This window comes from Macaca fascicularis, chromosome 11 (assembly GCF_037993035.2).
Source record: "Macaca fascicularis isolate 582-1 chromosome 11, T2T-MFA8v1.1".
Taxonomy (NCBI): Eukaryota; Metazoa; Chordata; class Mammalia; order Primates; family Cercopithecidae; genus Macaca; species Macaca fascicularis.
This window is the reverse complement of record NC_088385.1, coordinates 132,181,482-132,205,741: the sequence shown is the minus strand read 5'-3', so window position 1 is coordinate 132,205,741 and position 24,260 is coordinate 132,181,482. Positions and strand designations below refer to the sequence as shown.

The following is a 24,260-nucleotide window of genomic DNA, read 5'->3' as shown; positions in this document are numbered from 1 at the left end:
CTACTAAAAGTACAAAAATTAGCCTGGTATGGTGGCACATGCCTGTAATCCCGGTTACTCGGGAAGCTGACGCAGGAGAATCACTTGAATCCGGGAGGCAGAGGTTGCAGTGAGCCAAGATCACACCACTGCACTCCAGCCTGGACAACCCCACGAAACTCTGTTTCAAAAATAAATAAAATAAATAAATAAATAAAATGAAATAACAAGGATAAACCCATTGCATGTGACCATAAACAACGTATTTGTTATGAAAAATAACTGTACTTTGAGGCGGGGCATGATGGCTCACACCTGTAATCCTAGCACTTTGGGAGGCTGAGGTAGGGGGGATCACCTGAAGTCGGGAGTTCGAGACCAGTCTAACCAACATGGAGAAACCCTGTCTCTACTAAAAATACAAAATTAGCCAGGCGTGGTGGCGCACACCTGTAATCCCAGCTACTCAGGAGGCTGAGGCAGCAGAATAGTTTAAACCCACGAGGCAGAGGTTGCAGTGAGTCAAGATCATGCCATTGCACTCCAGCCTGGGCAAAAAGAGCAAAACTCTGTCTCAAACAAACAAACAAATAAACAAAAACAAAAACAAAAAATAAAACCCACTATACTTTGAAAAAAAGTTAGGGTTAATGAGAATGGCGTGGTCCTTTTTTTTTTTTTTTTTTTTGAGACGAAGTCTTGCTCTATCACCAGGCTGGAGTGCAGTGGCACAATCTCAGCTCACTGCTATCTCCAACTCCTGGGTTCAAGCGATTCTCCTGCCTCAGCCTCCTGAGCAGCTGGAACTATAGGCGTGCGCCACCACACCCAGCTAATTTTTGTATTTTCAGTAGAGATGGGGTTTCAGCATGTTGGCCAGGATGATCTCAATCTCTTGACCTTGTGATCCTCCTGCCTTGGCCTCCCAAAGTGCTGGGATTACAGGCATGAGCCACCGCACCCAGCCATTGTCCTACATTTTTGCAAATCTCTGATATGTAGCTAAAGAGAAGACAGCTGGACCCCCATCTCCGCTTTTGCAGCTTTTACATTCATTCTGTTGTGAGAGCACACATCTCATGGCCTCTAGAAAATTCCATTGTACATTCGTGAGAGAATGAAAGTGAAAAATAACCTGTTTTAATAGTATTTTAAATATAAATAACCTGTTATTAATAGTATTTTATGTAACCAGAGGAACCCAGACCACACTTTGAGAACCACACACCTGCCGGGCGCGGTGGCTCACGCCTGTAATCCCAGCACTTTGGGAGGCCAAGGCGGGCGGATCACAAGGTCAGGAGATCGAGACCACGGTGAAACCCCGTCTCTACTAAAAATACAAAAAATTAGCCGGGCGCGGTTGTTGGCGCCTGTAGTCCCAGCTACTCGGGAGGCTGAGGCAGGAGAATGGCGTGAACCCGGGAGGCGGAGCTTGCAGTGAGCCGAGATCGCGCCACTGCACTCCAGCCTGGGCGACAGAGCAAGACTCCGTCTCAAAAAAAAAAAAAAAAAAAAAAAAAAAAGAGAGAACCACACACCTATGCAAATGAATGAGTGAAAAGATGAATGAATAAACGAACCCTTTTAAGCTTAACTCCATGTCTTCATGATTTTCCTATACTTTAAAAAAAAAAAAATTGGAATAGCATTTAAATGATTTTCCACAACTCACACAGGGTGTGCAATATGAAGAAAGGATCTAAAAACAGAGGAGCAATTTTTCAGCCTTTCAAAATCAAAGTTGATGAGAGGAGAATTAGTCTACTTGTTTTATCTCCTCCCAAGATGAATAGCAAGAACAGTTTAACCCTGCCTGGTATGAGATCCTCAAGCCTCGTCAAACATAGCCTCTTTGCAGAGGGCAACTCAAGACCCCTGCAGGCCAAAAAGTGTCCAGAAAAGATCAATCCCAGCAAAGGTTCCCCTGAGATTGGTTTAACTGACTGAGAATGACCAAAGGCATGCATTTGAAAAAAAAAACTATTAAAAGATAACTCTGTAAATTTTCACAATACAGAGGGAAACCCTGGACCTTGCACTGTCTGTGCAGTGCAGCAGAAAACAGAATTTGGAGTCAGAGTTGCTGGGTTTCAGTCCTGACTTCCATGATTCCTTATTAGCTGTTCCATTTTGTGCAGGTCACTTAACCTCTCTGAGCTTTATACAAAACAGAAATTTGGTTTTGGGTTTTTTTGTTTGTTTGTTTATTTCTGAGATGGAATTGTGCTTTGTCGCCCAGACTGGAGTGCAGTGGCACAATCTCAGCTCACTGCAACCTCCATCTCCCAGGTTCAAGTGATTCTCCTGCCTCAGCCTCCCAAGTAGCTGGGATTACAGGCGCCGGCCACTATGCCTGGCTAATTTTTCTATTTTTAGTAGAGACGGGGTTTCGCCATTTTGGCCAGGCTGGTCTCGAACCCCTGATCTCAGGTGATTCACCTGCCTTGGCCTCCCAAAGTGCTGGGATTACAGGCGTGAACCAAGGCCTGGCCTTGGATTTTATTCTATTCTACTTTATTTATTTTTATTTTTTGAGACGAAGTTTCACTCTTGTTGCCCAGGCTGGAGTGCAATGGTGCGATCTCGGCTCACCGCAACCTCTGCTCCCCGGGTTCAAACGATTCTCCTGACTCAGCTTCCTGAGTAGCTGGAATTACAGGCACGCACCACCATGCCCAGCTAATTTTGTATTTTTAGAAGAGATGGGGTTTCTCCACGTTGGTCAGGCTGGTCTCGAACTCCCGATCTCAGGTGATCCACCTGCCTTGGCCTCCCAAAGTGCTGGGATTATAGGTGTGAGCCAAGGCCTGGCCTTGGATTTTATTCTATTCTATTTTATTTATTTTTATTTTTACTTTTTGAGACAAAGTTTCGCTCTTGTCGCCCAGGCTGGAGTGCAATGGCGCGATCTCAGCTCACCGTAACCTCTGCCTCCCTGGTTCAAACAATTCTCCTGCCTCAGCTTCCCGAATAGCCGGAATTACAGGCACGCACCACCATGCCCAGATAATTTTGTATTTTTAGTAGAGACGGGGTTTCTCCGTGTTGGTCAGGCTGATCTTGAACTCCCGATCTCAGGTGATCCGCCTGCCTTGGCCTCCCAAAGTGCTGGGATTACAGGCGTGAACCACCACGCCTGGTGGATTTTATTTTTAATTCAAAATTAAGTATTTTGAAAGCCACAAGCATCGTAGTTTTAAGTTTGAGAACTCATTTCTTTTAGAATAGGTTTAATATAGTGTCAAACATCGGATGCTTTATTTTGAGCTTATAATTACTGCCATTTGAAGATAACCAAGAAAAGGCATCCCACATCCCCTTCCCTTGTTTTTTGATGTAATGGAACTGTGAACTTTTTTTTTTTTTTTTTTTTGAGATGGAGTCTCACTCTGTCACCCAGGCTAGAGCACAGTGGCACAACCTTGGCTCACTGCAAACTCTGCCCCCCAGGCACAAGTGATCTTCCCACCTCAGCCTCCCAAGTAGCTAGGAACACAGACGCACACCACCATGCCTGGCTAATTTTTGGTGTGTTGCCCAGGCTGGTCTTGAACTCCTGAGCTCAAGTGATCCGCTTGCCTTGGCCTCCCAAAGTGCTGGGATTACATGCATGAGCCACCGCGCCTAGCTAGAATTGTGAACTTCTACTGCTTAAAATCAGGGAGAAGTGATGCCACACTTCTGATTAGAAGCCTAGAAACCAGCACTTTTAGAAATTCCAAATGCACATACACACGTGTACTTACACTTTCTCACATAAATGCATGCTTGACACACGTGTATACATGCACCAGTTTCTCTCTTTTTTTTTTTTTTTGAGACGGAGTATTGCTCTGTTGCCCAGGCTGGAGTGCAGTGGCTTGATCTCGGCTCACTGCAACCTCCGCCTCCCGGGTTCAAGCGATTCTTCTGCCTCAGTCTCCCAAGTAGCTGAGACTACAGGCGCATGCTACCACAACCGGGTAATTTTTGTATTTTTAGTAGAGATGCGGTTTCACCATATTGGCCAGGCTGGTCTCGAACTCCTGACCTCATGATCTGCCCACCTCGGCCTCCGAAAGTGCTGGGATTACAGGCATGAGCCACCGTGCCGGGCCACATGCACCAGTTTCTTTCCACTAATTAGATCATTTCCTGATGGATGGGACCTCCTCTAGGGGATTAAGGGAACATTTCATCTACTATAGCTATGCCTAAATTATTGTGTCCACAGGTGGCCAAGCTACTATCTGGGGGTGATTTAGGGACTAGATCAAATAAAGCCTTTTTGGCAGGGTGTGGTGGCTCACGCCTGTAATCCCAGCACTTTGGGAGGCCAAGGCAGATGGATCACCTGAGGTCAGGAGTTCAAGACCAGCCTGACCAACCAACATGGTGAAACCCTGTCTCTACTAAATACAAACAATTAGCTGGGCATGTGGCACATGCCTGTAATCCTAGCTACTCAGGAAGCTGAGGCCAAAGAATCACTTGAACCCAGGAGGCAGGGGTTGCAGTGAGCAAAGATTGTGCCATTGCACTCCAGCCTGGGCAACGACAGCGAAACTCTGTCTCAAAAAAACAAACAAAGCCTTTTGTCGTTTTAATTTTTTCATATGAAGGCAACCGTCTGTTTTAGTAAGGTCGGGATGCTGTAATACAATACTATAGACTAAATATTTATTTCACACAGTTCTGGAGGCTGAGAAGTTCAAGAGCAAGGTACTGGCAAACTCAGTATTTGGCGATAGCCTTCTCCCTAGTTAAAAAACAGCCACCTTCTCATGTCTTCACATGGTGGAGTCGAGGGGTGTCTGGCTCTCGTATAAGGCCACTAGTCCCATTATGGGGGTCCACCTTCAGGACCTCAACTAGACTAATCACCTCCCAAAGACGCTCTCATCTAGACTAATCACCTCCAAAAGACCCTGTCAACTAAACTAATCACCTCTCAAAGACCCTCTCAACCAGACTAATCACCTCCCAAAGACCCTCTCAACTAGACTAATCACCTCCCAAAGACCTTCTCAACTAGACTAATCACCTCCCAAAGACCCTCTCATCTAGACTAATCACCTCCCAAAGACCCCATCTCCAAATACCATCACACTGGGAATTAGGGATTTAACATTTACATTTTGAGGGGCCACACACATTCATTCTGTAGCACTGTGACCAGCTCACAAAACCATTATACTACAAGGGACTTGCATGATGTTGAGTACTCAATCTCCCAATAGTCCCCTTTGTTAACATTGTGCTACCTGTTGTTTCATGGCCTGCAGTGGTTAAGATATATTTCGATCATATTTGGAACTAATCCTAGCATTATCTACATTGAAGCCACCAATGTAATCAATGTTGAGCAGTTACTAAATAAAAAATATAAATCGCCCACCAACAGAGTGAAACCCTGTCTCTACTAAAAAAAAAAAAAAAAAAAAAAAAATTAGGCTGGGTGCGGTGGCTCATGCCTACAATCCCAGCATTTTGGGAGGCCAAGGTGGGGGATCACAAGGTCAGGAGTTCGAGTCCAGTCTGACCAACATGGTGAAATCCCTGTCTCTACTAAAAATACAGAAGTTAGCCAGGTGTGGTGGTGCCTGCCTGTAATCCCAGCTACTCGGGAGGCTGAGGCAGGAGAATCACTTGAACCTGGGAGGCAGAGGTTACAGTGAACAGAGATCGTGCCATTGCACTCCAGCCTGGGCGACAAGAGCAAAACTCCATCTCAAAGCAAAAAACAAAAAACAAAAAAAACCTATAGATTACTTATTTTGTTAATTTTTTGTTAATCATCATTGAAGATTTGACCATCGACCATTGACTTGGTTTGCTTTTCTTTGGGGCTTTAGAACAGGTGCTTTGGATAGATGCATGTTATCATTTTTCAGTGGTTACTTTGCTACTGTGAAGATCAAGTGTTGGCTAATGTATGTAATTCATAAGAAGATTTCCACAGCTGTTTATTGAAATTCTGTTTACACTTGTCAGAAATAAGTATTTCTTTGTTTAATGAAAGATGGTTAGCTTTCAGTTAAGACCACACCTGACAGGCTGGACATGGTGGCTCACCTCTGTAATCCCAGTACTCTGGGAGGCTGAGGCAGGAGACTAGCAGCAACATAGTGAAATCCTGTCTCTATCTTTTAAAAACTAAAAATGAAAAATGGAAAAAAAGTAAAAAAGAAAAAAAGACGCCCAGCATGGTGGCTCACATCTGTAATCCCTGGGAGGCCAAGATGGGAGCATCACTTGAGTCCAGCAGTTGAAGACCAGCCTGGGCAACATAGTGAGATCCCATCTCTACAAAAAAATTTAAAAATTAGCCTGATGTGATAGCACACACCTGTAGTCCCACTTATGTGGGATACTGAGGTGGGAGGACTGCCCGACCCTGGGAGGTTGAGGCTAAAGTGAGCTGTGATTGCACCACTGCACTCCAACCTGGGCAACAAAGCAAGATCCTGTTTCAAAAAAATTCATATAAAAAGAAAAAAGAAAAAAAAAAGACGATACCTATTAGTAAGTGAATATATGTTTTGGGTGAAAACAGCTGATCGTACCAACTATTGGTGAGGCTATGGAGGAACTGGAATTCTCATGCACAGTGGGTAGGAATGTAAAATGCTACAATCACTTTGGAAAACAATGTGTTAAAAAATTAAACCTATATCTACAATATAATCCAGCCATTCTGGTCATAAGTATTTACCTGGGAGAAGTGAAAATATGTTAATACTAAGTCCTATACGTAAGTGTTCATAGTTGCTTTATTTGTAATAGCCCTAAATAGGACACAACCAGAAAGTCCATCAACAGGTGAACAGATAAGCAAATTGTGGTACATCCATACAACGGAATACTACGCAGCAATAAAAAGGAGTGAACTATTGATAAGGGCAACAACTGGGATGGATTTCAAAATAATTATCTTAAGTGAAAGAAGCTGGGGGGTGGGCATGGGGTGACACATGCTGTTTCACCCTATTTATATAAAATGCTAGAAAATGCAAACTAGGGCCAGGTGTGGTGGCTCACACCTATAGCCCCAGCACTTTGGGAGGCTGAGGTGGGCAGATCACAAGGTCAGGAGTTTGAGACTAGCCTGGCCAATATGGTGAAACCCTGCCTCTACTAAAAATACAAAAATTAGCTGGGTGTGGTGGCAGGCGCCTGTAGTCCTAGCTACTTGGGAGGCTGAGGCAGAATTGCTTGAACCTGGAGGTGGAGGTCGCAGTGAGCCAAGATTGTGCCACTGCACTCCAGCCTGGACGACAGGGGAGACTCCATCTCAAAAAAAAAAAAAGGCCGGGCGTGGTGGCTCAAGCCTGTAATCCCAGCACTTTGGGAGGCCGAGACGGGCGGATCACAAGGTCAGGAGATCGAGACTATCCTGGCTAACACAGTGAAACCCCGTCTCTACTAAAAAATACAAAAAACTAGCTGGGCGAGGTGGCGGGCGCCTGTAGTCCCAGCTACTCGGGAGGCTGAGGCAGGAGAATGGCGTAGACCCGGGACGCGGAGCTTGCAGTGAGCTGAGATCCGGCCACTGCACTCCAGCCTGGGCGACAGAGCGAGACTCCGTCTCCAAAAAAAAAAAAAAAAAGGAAACTAATGTCTAGTGACAGAGAGCAGCTCAAAGGTTGCCTGGGGATGGAGAGCAGTGAGAGGGACCCCAAAGGGCCCTGAGGTGATGGACATGTTTGCTATTTTGATTGTGGCAAGCTCGACGTACATGGTGTACACATATTTCAAACGTTACCCAAGTTACACTCAAACCTGTGCAGTTTATTGTATGTCAGTTTTACATTGATAAAGCTGTTTTTTTGTTTTTTTCTTTTTCTTTCAAAAAAAAAAAAGGGGGGCTGGGTGCAGTGACTCATGCCTGTAATACCAACACTTTGGGAGGCCGAGGCAGGCAGATGACCTGAGGTTAGTAGTTCAAGACCAGCCTGACCAACGTGGACAAACCCCGTCTCTACTAAAAATACAAAATTAGCTGGGCATGGTGGCACATGCCTGTGTGCTTGGGAAGCTAAGGCAGGAGAATTGCTTGAACCCAGGAAGCCGAGGTTGCGGAGAGCTGAGATTGCACCGTTGTACTCCAGCCTGGGCAACAAGAGTGAAACTCCGCCTCAAACAAAACAAAACAAAACAAAAACAGCCTGGGCGGTGGCTCACGGCTGTAATCCCAGCACTTTGGGAGGCCAAGGCAGGCAGATCATTCAAGGTCAGGGGCTCAAGACTAGCCTGGCCAACATTGTGAAAACCCATTTCTACCAAAAAATACAAAAATTAGCTGGGCATGGTGGTGCATGCCTGTAATCTCAGCTACTAGGGAGGCTGAGGTAGCAGGGGTGCTTGAACCATGCAGATGGAGGTTGCAGTGAGGCGAGATCTCACTACTGCACTCTAGCCTGGGTAACAGAGTGAGACTCTGTCTCAAAATAAAATAAAATAAAATAAATACCCAGAAAAACAAAACAGTACAGGGGGCCTTAGTTAGAAATAGGAGTGTAAACCAAAAAGTGACTAGGGCAGGTCTCAATGGATTAGTGACTTATATTGCCAAGGGTGAGGCCAGGCCCAAGGGAAAGAAACAAGTCACAGTAGGATCTGTGGCTGCGCTGTCTCCGAAAAGGGTTTTGAGGACTTCAGTATTTAAAAGAGATGAGCAAGCAGGCGGGGAAGGACGGAGGAAAAATGTGGGGAATGGTAGGCAGTGAGGCAGGGCTCAGAGTCTTGCTTGGCTTTGATGAGCACTCATGAATCTACATTTTACGTATTTATGTATGTATTCATTTTTTTTTTTTTTTTTTTTTTGAGGCGGAGTCTCGCTCTGTCGCCCAGGCTGGAGTGCAGTGGCCGGATCTCAGCTCACTGCAAGCTCCGCCTCCCGGGTTTACGCCATTCTCCTGCCTCAGCCTCCCAAGTAACTGGGACTACAGGCGCCCGCCATCTCGCCCGGCTAGTTTTTTGTATTTTTTAGTAGAGACGGGGTTTCACCGTGTTCGCCAGGATGGTCTCGATCTCCTGACCTCGTGATCCACCCGTCTCGGCCTCCCAAAGTGCTGGGATTACAGGCTTGAGCCACCGCGCCCGGCCGTATGTATTCATTTTAATTTATTTTTCTGAGACAGAGTCTCACTCTGTCGCCCAGGCTGGAGTGCAGTGGCGCCATCTCGGCTCACTGCAACCTCTGCCTCCTGAGCTCAAGTGATCCTTCTACCTTAGCCTCCCAAAGTGCTGGGATTACAGGCGTGAGCCACTACAGCCAGCCCAAATCTACACTTTATACAAGATAAAGTAGGCAGCTATCTGTTTGGGACAAAGGAAGGAAGTTTGTGTTTGTTTTTTGTTTTGTTTTGTGACTCAGTTCCCAAGCTTAACTTTGCCCTTGGCATAGTGAGTTTGAGGTCCTAAGGATTCTATTTTTCCTTCATAGATGCAAAGGGGCTGGTAGCAATGCTGCCAGCTGCCCCGGGGCTGCGGCGGGACTGGCAGAGGGCAGAAGGGCGGTGGGAGATGGTGAGGCTGTAGCTGGCCAGGCTTGGGCAGGGTTCCCAGCACCCTCTAGGGCCAAGCCCTCAGCGACTTCTCCTGTGAGGTCTCATTCCTCTTGTACTTGGCATTCCTCTTGATCCCCACCCTATAACCCACTCCCCTCCTCCTCCTCGGCCGACAGTGTTTAATTCGAATCTTGCTTTCAATGCGTTCTTACCAAATGATTACTTTTTGAGACAGGATCTCACTCTGTTGCCTAGGCTGGAATGCAGTGGTGCAATCATGGCTCACTGCAGCCTCAACCTCCTGGGCTCAAGTGATCCTCCCACGTCAGCCTCCCGAGTAGCTGGGACTACAGGCACAGGCACACGCCACCACGCCCAACCAATTTATTTATTTTTCGTAGAGGCAGGGTCTCACTATGTTGCCCAGGCTGGTCTCAAACTCCTGAACTCGAGTGATTCACCCGCCTTGGCCTCCCAAAGTGCTGGGATGACAGGCGTGAACCACCGCGCCCGGCCACAAAATAATAATTTTGTTTGTTTTTGAGATGGAGTCTCACTCTGTCACCCAGGCTGGAGTGCAGTGGCGTGATTTCAGCTCACCACAACTTCCACCTTCTGGGTTCAAGGAATTCTCCTGCCTCAGCCTCCCAAGTAGCTGGGACTACATGTGTGTGCCACCATGCCTGGCTAATTGTATTTTTAGTAGAGATGGGGTTTCACTGTGTTAGCCAGGATGGTCTAGATCTCCTGACCTCGTGATCCGCCCACCTCGGCCTCCCAAAGTGCTGGGATTACAGGTGTGAACCACCGCGCCCGGCCAAAATGATTACTTTAATAGCAGGTATTGACTTTACTCAAATGAGCTGTCCCCGTCATTCTGGTTTGCTTCTCACCCCACGCTGTTACTGTCACTACTGCCTACTGCACGTCCTCCGGTGCCTCACTGCCTCCGCTCACCTGCCTGCTTTCCCAGTGACAGGCCACGCAGGCTGCCCCCAGATAACTTCACAATAACTAGCCTCAAATTGTCCCCGTATCGACCTATGTGAGACTGTCTTTGCATAAAAACCAGGAGCAGTACTCATGGGTCAGAAGTGTATTTAACTTGATTAGACTACCGTTACATTTGCTCCTAAATGTTTACTGAGAATAGGATTTTTAGGGCTGGGCATGATGGCTCACGCCTGTTTCCCAGCACTTTGGGAAGCTGAAACGGGCACATCACTGAGGTCAGGAGCTGGAGACCAGCCTGGCCAACATGGTGAAACCCCATCTCTACTAAAAATACAAAAATTAGCCAGACATGCTTGCCTGAGCCCAGGAGATGGAGGTTGCAGTGAGCTGAGATCTTGCCACTGCACTCCAGCCTGGGTGAGACTGTCTCAGAAAAAAAAAAAAAGAAAAGGATTTTTAGGACCCGAGAAAGCAGCATGGGTACGCGGGTTGGGGTGGAGAGGCGCACATCATTGTGCTAGGACTGTCAGATTTGGCAACTAAAAATACAAGAAACTTGCTTACATTTGAATTTCAGATGAGCAGCCAACACTTCTACAGTATACTAAAACACCACTGGTTGTTTATCGGAAATTCAAATGTAACTGGGCATCCTGTATTTTATCTTGCAACCCTACCTCCAACTGAACACATAAATTTAACGTTTTGTGACTCTTCTCAGATTGAGAATAGAACCACAGAATCCTGGTTACATATCAAAACTGGGGAAACTCCACAAATGTTTGGTTAGAAGTGATGAAATATATTTTAAAAGTCCATACAACAAAATTACAATAAACATTTATTAAGCTGTAATTTTCACAATATTTTAATTCTGCTCTGAGATCTACAAATATCTCTACATAACACCAAAGCCAGTGATTTAATAAATAGGAGGAATGTATATATCGCTTTGCAAAAAAATATGCCTGATACATTTATCTCTATATATTTGTAGAATCAATTTCCCAAGGCTCATGAAACTAAAGTGCACACACACACACACACCATGTACACACACACACTATTTAAATCAAATTGATTTATATTAAGTGCCAAATTAAATGCTATACAAAATTTATAACAAGATACACGAAATATGAAGTCAATCATGACTCCACTGTTGATAATGGATACTATACCTCACAAGTGTGATTTCCAGTTAAGAAGAGGGAAACAATTGCTTCATTGGATTTTTAGTGTGTGCTAATTACCATCACCATCACAAGTTAATCAGTTTAATTACACGGTATTCAGAGATTAAACACATGCAGATATTAAATGGACACTACAATAAAACCTTTAAATCTGCAAAAAGACATTAGAACACATGGTCAATAACACCACTCGCTGCCACAGCTTTTCAGTAGACAAGGCAAATGGCAATCAGCGTTTTAAGCCACAAGAGAAAAACTGGTACTGGTGCACCTCCTACATATCAAGGAAAAGCAAAACACAGAATAATTTAATATGCTGAATAAAATTTGTTTACACCAAATACTATACATCATACTGATGGTTGTCCAGTATGAATTTTAAGGGTATTGTTAGATTCTGCAAAATGCATTCCTATTATTCACAAGTGAGGAGTCAAAGTCCAACTATTCAAATGGCCATAAACAAAAATGTTGCAGAAGGTATAGATCATTAAAACTAAAAAGTCGGGAGTGGGTCAGCTGACCCCTTAGGAGCCTCAGGAATTCCTTTAACACTAGATAGATGGCAAGAGCCGGCTTTTTGGTTAAGTCGGCCAGTTCGAAACCTGCTGGGGAGAGGTTAACAGGTGTCAGCTTGTAAGGCAGATGTCATTCATCAAAAGCATCTTAAGAAGTAGCGGCGCTCGCAAAAATGAAGCAATTCAGGATTTCCACTAGCGACAAATTGCATTAACCATGTCTAGGCCATTTGACAGCTGTTATTCTTAACTGCTCCATAAGCCTGCGGAATCACAGGGCCAGATGAGTGAGTAAGCTGCTCACATCCTCTCTGCAAGGCAGCCCTCCCGGGCGTGTAAAAAGTCATATTACAGTCTTCCTAATCACTGACCCAAACCTTTGTGTTCTTACTCAGTTCCCCAGAGGGGACTACACCACTTGGTTACCACCATCACAGTCATAAAGATACAGTCCCAGTTCCCTGACATCGCTGCCTCCCGACTCCTGCATGAGACAGGCTCTCATTTCTGGGGAAAGTGTATTAAACACCTTTCAAAGGCATTCATCTCCCCTTTGTGAATTAAGACACAGGCACGATTCACAAGGCCCGCTTCCCAGAAATTCTATTGCTGTGCTGTTACCGGAAATGATATGGGGGCTGAAACCCAAAGCAAAAGAAACCAAAGGGCAGGTAATGCCGATTGGTTTTGGAAAGTAAGTGTGTGTGTGTGTGTGTGTGTGTGTGTCTGTGTATATATAAATATATACACACACACACACACTTTTTTTTTTTGAGACAGGGTCTCACTCTGTCGCCTCGACTGGAGTACAGAGGTGCGATCTCAGTTCACTTCAACCTCTGCCTCCTGGGTTCATGCAATTCTCCCACCTCAGCCTTCTGAGTAGCTGGGACTACAGGAACCCGCCACCACACCCGGCTTTTTTTTTTTTTTTTTTTTGTATTTTTTTGGTAGAGACGGGATTTCACTATGTTGGCCAGGCTGGTCTCGAACTCCCAACCACAAGTGATCCACCGCCTTGGCCTCCCCAAGTGCTGGGATTATAGGCTTGAGCCACTGTACCCAGCCTGGAAAGTATATTTATGAAAGGTTTACACTCCACAAAAGCATCTTTGCTAGGGTGTCAAGGAAGAGATCACTGAACCAACCCCAACACGCCCATATAATTCCAGCAATCTGGAGATGGCGGGTCCTTTTCCTTTTCTGAATTATTTTCTGTTCTCAGTAAAACAAGTGTTTATTATGATACTGAAACACTGGGAAATTAACACTGATTAAGATCTTTTAAACACTGAGTCTTAATTATAACAGAACCAGTTTTCATGAGAATGCTTTTACATCACATTCAGTGAAGTGTTGCACTAATATATTCTACAGCCCTGAAGATATAAAAAAGGTTTCTCTCCAGGTATGAGATATGGTACAAAAATACATTTTTCCACATACAAAAGAGAGAAAAAAACAAAGAGATGAGGCAGGTGGCGAGGAGAGGCCCAATCCCAATATCCTACAAGCTTCCATGGAATGGAGAAGGAACCAAAAATCCCCAATTATTTTGGGGTAAGATGTGCCCCAAAAAAGGTAAAATATATGCAATAAAACCGAGGTTTATTTCAAATCTAGCATCTAGGATTTCTATCAGAATTTCAAATAAGGTTCTACCCTGAGGTGACACCTACTAACTGTAGGTTCTTTCATTAAAAATGAAGACATCTTTCACCAGAATGTATCAAGCTATAAAATTGGCTTCAGAGCCTACACTTAGCCAAAGTGGAAAAAAATTGTGCATATTTTCGACAGCAATTTTGAATTGATGCTTGAGGTCTCAATCCACCAGCACCCAGATAACATGTTACCTCCCTCAGTCGAATACGAGTTAAAATGATGATCTTACCGAGATCTCAATAGAGCGCAGTGCCCTTCATGTTTCGGGTAAGAGGGTGGGAGGAGGAATGAAGCGGGTATTACGCGCAGTCCAGTGACAGCTTAAGCCTTAACATGCGGGCATCTCACAATGACCACAAACAAGGGAGGGGCCAAGGCAGGGCCGGCGATCATTGGCTTTGTGCACAGAACGCCAGTTTTCCATGGGCTAACATGAGCAAAGCTGTTTTAGTACCTAAACGTGATATAGCCAAATGCACAAAAGGAAAGAAGATGGAGATGACCTCCCGAGTTATTTACACCCTGTGCTAAAATAGATTCATCTACAAGTATCTAAATGACAAAACTAGAATGATTTCAACCCAGTAATCCTGTGTTCCAATGTGCATGGATAAAGATTTGATCCAGGCCGGGCGCGATGGCTCACGCCTGTAATCCCAGCACTTTGGGAGGCTGAGGCAGGCGGATCACAAGGTCAGGAGATCGAGATCATCCTGGCTAACACGGTGAAACCCCGTGTTTTTTAAAAATACAAAAAATTAGCCGTGTGCAGTGGCGGGCACCTTTAATCCCAGCTACTCAGGAGGCTGAGGCAGGAGAGTGGCATGAACCTGGGAGGCGGAGCTTGCAGATCGCGCTACTGCACTCTAGCCTGGGTGACAGAGCGAGACTCCATCTCAAAAAAAAAAAAAAAAAAAAAAAATTGATCCAGCAAATAATTTTTTTGAGATGGAGTCTCGCTCTGTTGCTGAGGCTGGAGTGTAGTGGCATGATCTCGCTCATTGCAACCTCTGCCTCCCAGGTTCAAGCAATTCTCCAGCCTCAGCCTCTCAAGTAGCTGGGATCACAGGCACCCACCACTAGGCCCGGCTAATTTTTGTATTTTTAGTAGAGACGGGGTTTCACTATGTTGGCCAGGCTGGTCTCGAACTCCTGACCTCAGGTGATCCGCCCGCTTTGGCCTCCCAAAGTGCTGGGATTACAGGGGTGAGCCACCATGCCCAGCCTGCTCCAGCAAATCTTAAATACCCATGCACATTGAATAAACATGCACCTGAAACAGGTACACGTTTCAGAAAGTGAATGGAACTCTCCAGGAGAGTTTGGGTCCCATCATGTGTACCTTAAAAACAGAAGTCTCATCAACATCCACAAAAACATCTGTATCTGTTTTCCAGATACTTGCACCAAAAATAAAACTTCACAGGAACACTACACAAGAAGTGGCGGACAGCTGAGTCTTCTCCAAACTGAGACCTGGACCATAAGGTCTTGATTCTAGCAGGTCTGGCAGGCATATCTACCAACCTGCACGCAGGGCACTGTGAGTGGGTTGCCAGGGCACATCTGTGGCCAGGTAAGGGCCACAGAGATAGTCGTGATCCCAGCAGCTTCAAAGCTGCAAAATGCTGGGCCTTTTTTTTTTTTAAGATGGAGTCTTGCTCTATTGCCTAGGCTGGAGTGTAGTGGTGTGATCTCAGCTCACCGCAACCTCCGCCTCCCAGGTTCAAGCAATTCTCCTGCCTCAGCCTCCTGAGTAGCTGGGCTACAGGCACACACCACCATGCCGTTAATTTTTGTATTTTCAGTAGAGACGGGGGTTTCACCATGTTGGCCAAGCTGGTCTCGAACTCCTGACCTCAGGTGATCCACACTCCTTGGCCTCCCAAAGTGCTGGGATTACAGGCGTCAGCCACTGCGCCTGGCCTAGGGCTTTCTTTTTTAAAAAACAAGTTCTAGCAAAGGGGCGTTTCTACCAGCCCCTGAGCCACACCTTCTGAAACTCCCTTGCCCAGGATCCCCACAGCTGCCCACATCGCATGTCCCACTCTCTGCCCACAGAAACTGCCTAAAAGGAGGACACAACAGATTTCAGATAAAAAGCACCTGTGTATTGTAAATATTTCAGGAAAAATAATTCAGCTCTTTTCAAAGGCTTGCTTATTGCTGCTAATTGTTCCTGAGAATCTTTCTAAGCAGCAATACACTTGAGAATGTTATTAGCTGCTACTGCTTGTTTTCCTTCTAACGTCCTAAGGAAACCAAAAGCAAAATGAAACAAAAAACCCCTCAAGGCTATAGCTTTTGTATATAGGCCTAGTGAGCAAACTGCAAATTGAGACAGACAAGGAACAGATTCTGGAGCAATCTCCAATCCTTACACAGGTACTTCCTGGCATCAAATCCCCAGGACATTTCTTGGCCCCTAATTGCATTTTCCTTTTCAAAATGTTGAGGTTAAAATACATACAACCACAGAGGGGAGAAAATCTCAGGTCTAGAAATGGCGATGTCTTCATTTAGAAATAGGACCGATGGGAGCTTGGCAGGGGTCTCTAGGATCCCAAAGAGGTGGAGTTGCATCCTGCAGCCCAACTGTCCACATTTAGAAGTGACAACATTCATGAACTAAGTCAACATCCACCAAAAATAACATGAAATAAAGCTCACAGTTGGGGAACATGAAAATAACGCACACAGACCTCACCCACCAATCCCCTAAGCTGCGAAAACAAACGCTTGCATTTCAACTTTTCTCAAATGTCAAATTAGCATATTCTTCCCCTCCATGTAAAGTTTTAATAAACTTGACTCAATCTGCCTTTATTAAAAAACCTTACAAAAGATGTATTTAAATGCTTGAAAAAATTAACTGTATGCTCTATGCACAGATAAATTTCTTACTGTACAGCTAAATATGGTTATATCCTTTGTTTAAAAAATATTTTTTTTCCCACTAATGACACTTCGTGTGTAGTTCCACGTCAATGATCTTTCCGCTCTTCTGGGAATGTGTCCTGAGAGCTGCCGGGTGGGTGGAAATAGCCTTACACAGCGCCACTTTCTTGCTCAGTCGTGTTTATTAAGATTGTTTGGGGTTTGGCTTTTTTTTCCTCCGTTTCCGTTTTCTGAGACAGCGTGCTGGTAACTGTGGACCCGCCCGGCCGGCTGACCTTCACTTGTCCTTGGAGCGGTCCAGGCTCTCGAGCACCCGGTTGAGACGGATGTTGAGCAGTCTGACCTGCTTCTCCAAGTGCTCCAGCTTCTCCTCCACGCTGGGGTTGCTGGGGTTGCTGGGGCCGCTGGGGCTGCTTCGCCAGTAGAAGCCCATGGGCCCGGTCATGAAGTAGACGGCCACCACGAAGCACAGCGGCAGCACCGCGTTCTCGGGCTCGCCCTCGTACTTGTGCAGGATGTACACGCAGGACATGGAAAACAGGACGACCCGCACGATCCAGAAGAAGCGGCCGAACACCACGTGCAGGACGCTGAAGGTGAAGCCCAGGGTCAGGGACAAGAACCAGTAGGCCAGGAGGACGACGCCGACCAGCAGGAGCGCGCGGGCCGGGCTGCTGGACACCGAGGCTGGGCTGAAATACTGGGACAGGTTGGAGACTGCAGGACAGAAAAGAGGAACAGGGCTGGTTACACAGGGGCCAGCGGTTTCCTGACAAGCTGGAGTTGGGTAGCTTAGCTGGCCTGCTGGGCTTAAAAGGCCTTTGCAACAACCCAAGGAACTCAAGGAAGTTCCTCTGAATAGTCACACTAAGCTCCGTGAGGACACACAGGGAAGCCTTTTTTTGAGACCGAGTCTTGCTCTGTTGCCCAGGCTGGAGTGCAATGGTGTGATCTCGGCACATCGCAACCTCTGATTCCTAGGTTCAAGTGATTCTCCTGTCTCAGCCTCCTGAGTAGCTAGGCATGCGCCACCATACCTGGCTAATTTTGTATTTTTAGTAGAGACGGAGTTTCTCCATGTTAGTCAGGCTGGTCTCGAACTCCTGACCTCAGGTGATCCACCCGCCTCGGCCTCCCAAAGTGCTGAGATTACAGGAGTAAGCCACTGTGCCTGGCCAGGGAAGCCCTTTAAGACGGCCTGCCATATTGAGTTTTAAAAATCCTCTCCATACACTGGTTTCTCTTCAAATCATATACATCTTTCACCTTCAGCCTGGGCAACATAGTGAGACCCTGATACGGACTGGCTCTGTGCTGCCACACAAATCTCATCTTGAATTGTAATTGTCACGTGTGGAGGAAGGAACCTCGTTGGGGGGTGACTGGGTCATGGGGGTGGTTTCCCATGCTGTTTGTGATCGTGGGTGGGGGTAATCCTCACGTGGGGAGGAAGGAACCTCGTGGGGGGGGTGACTGGGTCATGGGGGTGGTTTCCCATGCTGTTTGTGATCGTGGGCGGGGATCTCATGAGATCTGATGGTATAAAAGTGTTTGGCAGCTGCCTCCTTTGCTCTCTCTCTCCTACCGCCTTGTGAAGATGGTGCTTGCTTCTCCTTTGCCTTCTGCCATGATTATGTTTCCTGAGCCATGCAGAACTGTGAGTCAATTAAACCTCTTTTATTTATATATTACCCAGTCTCAGGTTTTTTGTTTGTTTGAGGCTGGAGTGCAGTGGCACAATCTTGGCTCGTTGCAACCTCTGCCTCCCAGGTTCAAGCAATTCTCCTGCCTCAGTCTCCCAAGTAGCTGGGATTATTGGCACATGCCACCATACCCAGCTGCTTTCTGTATAATTAGTAGAGATGAGGTTTCACCGTGTTGGCCAGGCTGGTCTTGAACTCCTGACCTCAAGTGATCCACCTCCTCAGCCTCCCAAAGTGCTGGGATTACAGGCCTGAGCCACTATGCCTGGCCTCGGGTATGTTTTTATGGCAGTGTGAAAACAGACTAATACAGAACCAATCTCTAGAGAACACAAATTTTTAAAAATTTAGACAGGCGTGATAGCACACACCTGTAGTCCCAGCTACTCAGGAGGCTGAGGTGGGAGGATCACTTCAGGCTGGGAGGTCAAGGCTGCAGTGAGCCAAAATGTGCCACTGCACTCCAGCCTGTTTGACAGAGTAAGACTTTGTCTCAAAAAACAACTTTTGCCTTTTACTAAAACACCTCTGGCAGTGGGGCATAGCCTGCAAATTGTCCTTCAGTTTCCATAGTAACAAATGCCCTTCAGGCTGAGCACACTACCACCTAGGATTAAAGCATTTCCTAGCCTCTCTTGCAGCTACATAACTAAGCTTTGGTCAAGGAGAGGTAAGTGGAAGTCTTTTGCAGTAGCTTCAGAGGGTTTTCCCTTAAAGTAGCAGGAATGTGTCCTTTACCTCTTCTGCCTGCTGGAACATGGATACAATGGCTGGAATTGGAGCAGCCACTTTGGAACATGAGGTCGGGGAAGGCACTCATGGAGGAACAATACAATGGAAGGTACTTTGGTCCAGAGCACCACATGCATCAGAACCATCAAACCCGCCTCACCACCTCCCTGAGAACTTTTATATAAGAGGGAAATAAGCATCCATCTTGGTTAAGCCAATGTTATGTTGGATTTCTGTTTCAGCCAAACCTGATCCTAACTGGTACCCACACAAGAAGTTCCATCTCAAGAATGCAGTGAAATGTAAGAGTAGCATCTTCTGTGTGCCTGACTTAAGGAAATTGAAACAAAAAAGTTGAAAGAACAGTAGAATATTCCTTTTGAAACCAACTAGGTTGAACAATTATTAAAAATGCTGTATATTGCATTCTCCATTTACATACTTTTTGGATTAACCCATTTGAAAGATGTACACATATTTCATCATGCATCATCTAAGAATAAAGACATCATTCATCTCAAAACCATACTATCATCATTCTAAGAAAATTAACAATTCCAGGCCAGGAGCGGTGGTTCATGCCAGCATTTGAGAAGCCGAGGTGGGTGGATCACCTGAGATCAGGAGTTTGAGACCAGCCTGGCCAACATGGTGAAATCCCATCTCTACTAAAAACACAAAAATTAGACAGGCGTGGTGGCGCACACCTGTAATCCTGGCTACTCAAGAGGCTGAGGCACGAAGAATTGCTTGAACCCAGGAGGCAGAGGTTGCAGTGAGCCTAGATGGCGCCACTGCACTCCAGCCTGAGACACAGTGAGGCTCTGTGTCAAAAAAAAATTAATTAACAATTCCATATAATATCACTTGAATTTCCCAGTTATCCAGGAATAGCTGTTTCCTCCTGACCCTCACCAGGACCCAGCAACAGTTCATGTTCTGCATTCGCCATCACTTTAGTCTCTGTTAATCGAGAAGAGACCCAAGACATTTTATTTATTTATTTATTTTTTATTTTTTATTTTTTTTTTTTTTGAGACGGAGTCTGGCTCTGTCGCCCGGGCTGGAGTGCAGTGGCCGGATCTCAGCTCACTGCAAGCTCCGCCCCCCGGGTTTATGCCATTCTCCTGCCTCAGCCTCCCGAGTAGCTGGGACTACAGGCGCCCGCCGCCTCGCCCGGCTAGTTTTTTGTATTTTTTAGTAGAGACGGGGTTTCACCGTGTTCGCCAGGATGGTCTCGATCTCCTGACCTCGTGATCCGCCCGTCTCGGCCTCCCAAAGTGCTGGGATTACAGGCTTGAGCCACCGCGCCCGGCCCCAAGACATTTTAGAAACACTGAAATTCTGAAGTCTAATTTTTCCTGGATGGTTTTCTTGCAGGAGGTCCCACATGTTGCAATTGTCTGTTTCCTCACAGTGTTGTTTAACAAGTCCAAGGAGAGCTATATCCTAAGGGTAATTTACACAAGCAGCTCTCAAACTTGTGTGATTCCTCCAGGAATCCCCTGGAGGGCTTAGGAAAATAGGTTGCTGGGCCCCACCCCCGGATCTGATTCAGTAGGTCCTGGGTGGGTCGACGAATCTGCAGCTTTTTTTGCTTTAGACAGGGTCTTGTTCTGTCACCCAGGCTGGAGTGTGATGGTGTGATCTCAGCTCACTGCAGCCTTGACCTTTCGGGCTCAAGCGATCCTCCCACCTCAGACTCCCAAGTAGCCAGGACTACAGGCGTGCGCCAATACAGCTGCCTAATTTTTGTATTTTTCTATAGAGACAGTGACATGGTTTGGCTCTGTGTTCTCACCCAAATCTAATTTCAAATTGTAGTCCCCACGTGTCCAGGGAGGGACCTGGTAGGAGGTGATTGGATCGTGGGGGTGGTTTCCTCCATGCTGTTCTCATGAAAGTGAGAGAGTCTCACGAGATCTGATGGTTTAAGTGTTTGGCAGTTTATCCCTCGCTATTGCTTCCTCTCTCTCCTGCTGCCATGTAAGATGTGCCTTGCTTCCCCTTTGACTTCCGCCATGATTACAAGTTTCCTGAGGCCTCCCCAGCCATGTGGAACTGTGAGTCAATTAAACCTCTTTTATTTATAAATTACCCAGCCTCAGGCATTTTCTTATAGCAGTGTGGAAACCAGCAAATACAGATAGGATCTCGCTATGTTGCCCAGGCTGGTCTCAAACTCCTGAGCTCAAGCAACCTGCCTGCCTTGGCTTCCCAAAGTGCTGGGATTACAGGCGTGAGGCACCATGCCCAGCCACATCTGCGCCGCTTACAAGTTTGCCAGGGAGGCTCCTGCTGCTGCTGCTGATCTAAGGGTCACTTTGAGATCCATCGGCTTAGGCGTGATGAACTGTATGCATTTGGGGACAGAGAAGACCATGGGGAGAAGTGTGACACAACCATCTGGAGTGGGCAAGCGCAAATCCAGAGCAGGCCTGAGATGGGAAGCCTCGACCCTGGAACTCCTCCGGTCAATAACGACACCTACGGCGTGAATGTCTCATAGTTCCCCAGAATGATCAGGCTCTGCACGGCGGGCCAGTGTCTAGAGTCCAACACTGTAAACAGCAGCCGTCTCTGGGACTAAAGGTTTGGGGTCACCAGGACTCCCCAGAAGCCAGGGTATGTTTCCTATACCGTGCCTTCCTGAGGCATCATGAGCATTTTGACTAAATGTGGTTGACTTGGGAGCTGACTTTCACACCTGTCCCCTGCAGACTGGAGGCTAAACCAGTGTTTCCTAAACCTCTCAGTCTCAAGACCTGTTTGCACTCTTCAGTATTATTGAAGCGTCCCCAGAGCTTTTGTTTATGTGGGTTCCACCTAACTGATATATTTACCAGAGCAGAAAATTAGGTTAGTTTTTAATTAGTTGTTAATTGTCTTTTAAATTTTATTTATTTTTCATTTACTTAGTCTTGCTCTGTAGCCCAGGCTAGACTGCAGTAGCATGATCTCAGCTCATTGCAACCTCTCTCTCCTGGGCTCAAGCAATTCTCTCACCTCAGCCTCCTGAGTAGCTGAGACTACAAGCATGCACCACCTAGCTAATGTTTTGATTTTTTGTAGAGACAGGGTCTCACTATGTTGCCGAGGATGGTCTCAAACTCCTGGGCTTAAGCAATCTGTCTGCCCCAACCTCCCAAAGTGCTGGGATTACCAGCATGAGCCACTGTGCCCAGCTGTTAATAATTTAAAAACATTGCTATCATTAACTCGTTTTCAAATAACCCATTATAGATGCTAGGCTTTGAGTGTTTGCATCCCCCACAAAATTCCTATGTTGAAATCCTAAACCCAAAAGTGATGGTCTTAGGAGGTGGAGTCCTGGGGAGGTGATCAGGTCATGGGGGTGGAGCTCCCATGAATGAGTTTAGTGCCCTTATAAAGAGATCCCAGATAACTGCTTTGTTCCTTCCACATGAGACACAGTGAGGCATCGTCTACAAGAAAGGGCTCTCCCCACAGCCTGAATCTGCCGGCACCTTCATCCTGGACTTCCCGCCTCCAAACTGTGAGAAATGAAAATGTCTGTTAGGCCAGGCACGGTGGCTCATGCCTGTAATCTCAGCTCTTTGGGAGGCCAAGGTGGGCAGATCATCTGAGGTCAGGAGTTTGAGACCAGCCTGACCAATATGGCAAAACCTCATCTTTACTAAAAAAAACACAAAATTAGTCAGGCGTGGTGGCACATGTCTGTAATCCCAGCTACTCAGGAGGCTGAAGCAGGAGAATCACTGGAACCCGGGAGGCCGAGGTTGCAGTGAGCCGAGATTGCACCACTGCACTCCAGCCTGCGGAACAGAGTCTCCATCTCAAAAAAAAAAAAAGGTCGTTGTTAAGCCACACAGTCTATGGAATTTTGTTATAGCAGCCTGAACTGACCGAGACAATAGGTTAACACAAAATATTTTTCACGAAAAGCAACTGTTTTGAAAGCAGAACAAAGCACAGTGAGAACAGTGGCAGTGTTCTGAATGTTTGCCAGTCTCTTTCCTATCTAGCTATTTGGAGGAGACCTGGCCCCCAAATCTGTTTTTGAATTCAGAGGAACGGAACACCAGCCACAAATATGAGCCACGTTTGTCACCGACAATTGTCAAGTACTCACAGTAAAAAAGGCAAAAAAAAAAAAAAAAAAAAAGTGGAATTAATATTAATAAGATATTTTGTTTAATCCAATATACCTAAAATGCCGTCATCTTAACATGGCATCAATATATATGGAAGTATTAAAGTACCTGCTAAATCCCTGACCTCAGAGACATGTTACTGGAAAAGAGAGGAACTCTCAAGTCACCCCTCCTAATCAAAAGGGTCTCAGGGACCTCCTGGGGTTCCTCAGAGCATACTTTGAGAAGCATCATCATGTCATCAAGGGGCCAAGATAGGTGATCAGCCGGGAAAGATGCCCAGAGAGGAGAATGCCACCCCTGCCTTCCACCCCTCGGTGACTTCAGTGAAAGCTGTCCTTTAAACCAAGGAAGGGTGGTCCAAAGCAATGTCACTCCCTGAGGCCCTCAAAATCCTAAAGAGAACACGAGTGGCCCTGCATGTTCTGCCTGATGGTCAAGGGGTACCATCTGACTTCCCTAGCGCTGCCATGGCCAAGTAGCTAAAAAAAGAACAGAAGGCCGGGTGCAGCAGCTCACGCCTGTAATCCCAACACTTTGGGAGGCCAAGGCGGATGGATCACCTGAGATCAGTAGTTCGAGACCAGCCTGGCCAACATGGTGAAACCCCGCCTCTACCGAAAATACAAAAATTAGCCCAGTGTGGTGGTGGGTGCCTGTAATTCCAGCTATTTAAGAGGCTGACGCCGGAGAATCGCTTGAACCCGGGAGGCAGAGGTTGCAGTGAGCTGAGATTGTACCACAGCACTCCAGTCTGAGCAACAGAGCAAGACTCCGCCTCAAAACAACAACAACAAAATTAGCCAGATTTGGTGGCATGAGCCTGTAATCCCAGCCACTCGGAAGGCTGAGGCAATAGAATCGCTTGAACCCAGGAGGCGGAGGCTGCAGTGAGCCAAGATAGCACCACTGCACTCCAGCCTGGACAACAGGGCAAGACTCCATCTCAAAAAAAAAAGAACAGAAGTTTATTCTCTCAGTTTGT

At 46.3% G+C, this 24,260-nt stretch overlaps 1 protein-coding gene across 1 annotated transcript in view; it reads right to left on the bottom strand.

Moving 5' to 3' along the window:
- Window positions 1–11,255: 11,255 nt before the first annotated feature.
- BRI3BP (BRI3 binding protein) overlaps window positions 11,256–24,260 on the bottom strand; it is a 39,094-nt gene continuing 26,089 nt past the window's right edge. The window contains exon 3 of the mRNA XM_005572605.4: window positions 11,256–17,421. Within this exon, the coding sequence (XP_005572662.1) occupies window positions 16,982–17,421 (440 nt within the window). The 3' untranslated portion in view covers window positions 11,256–16,981. The remainder of the gene's footprint in view (window positions 17,422–24,260) is intronic.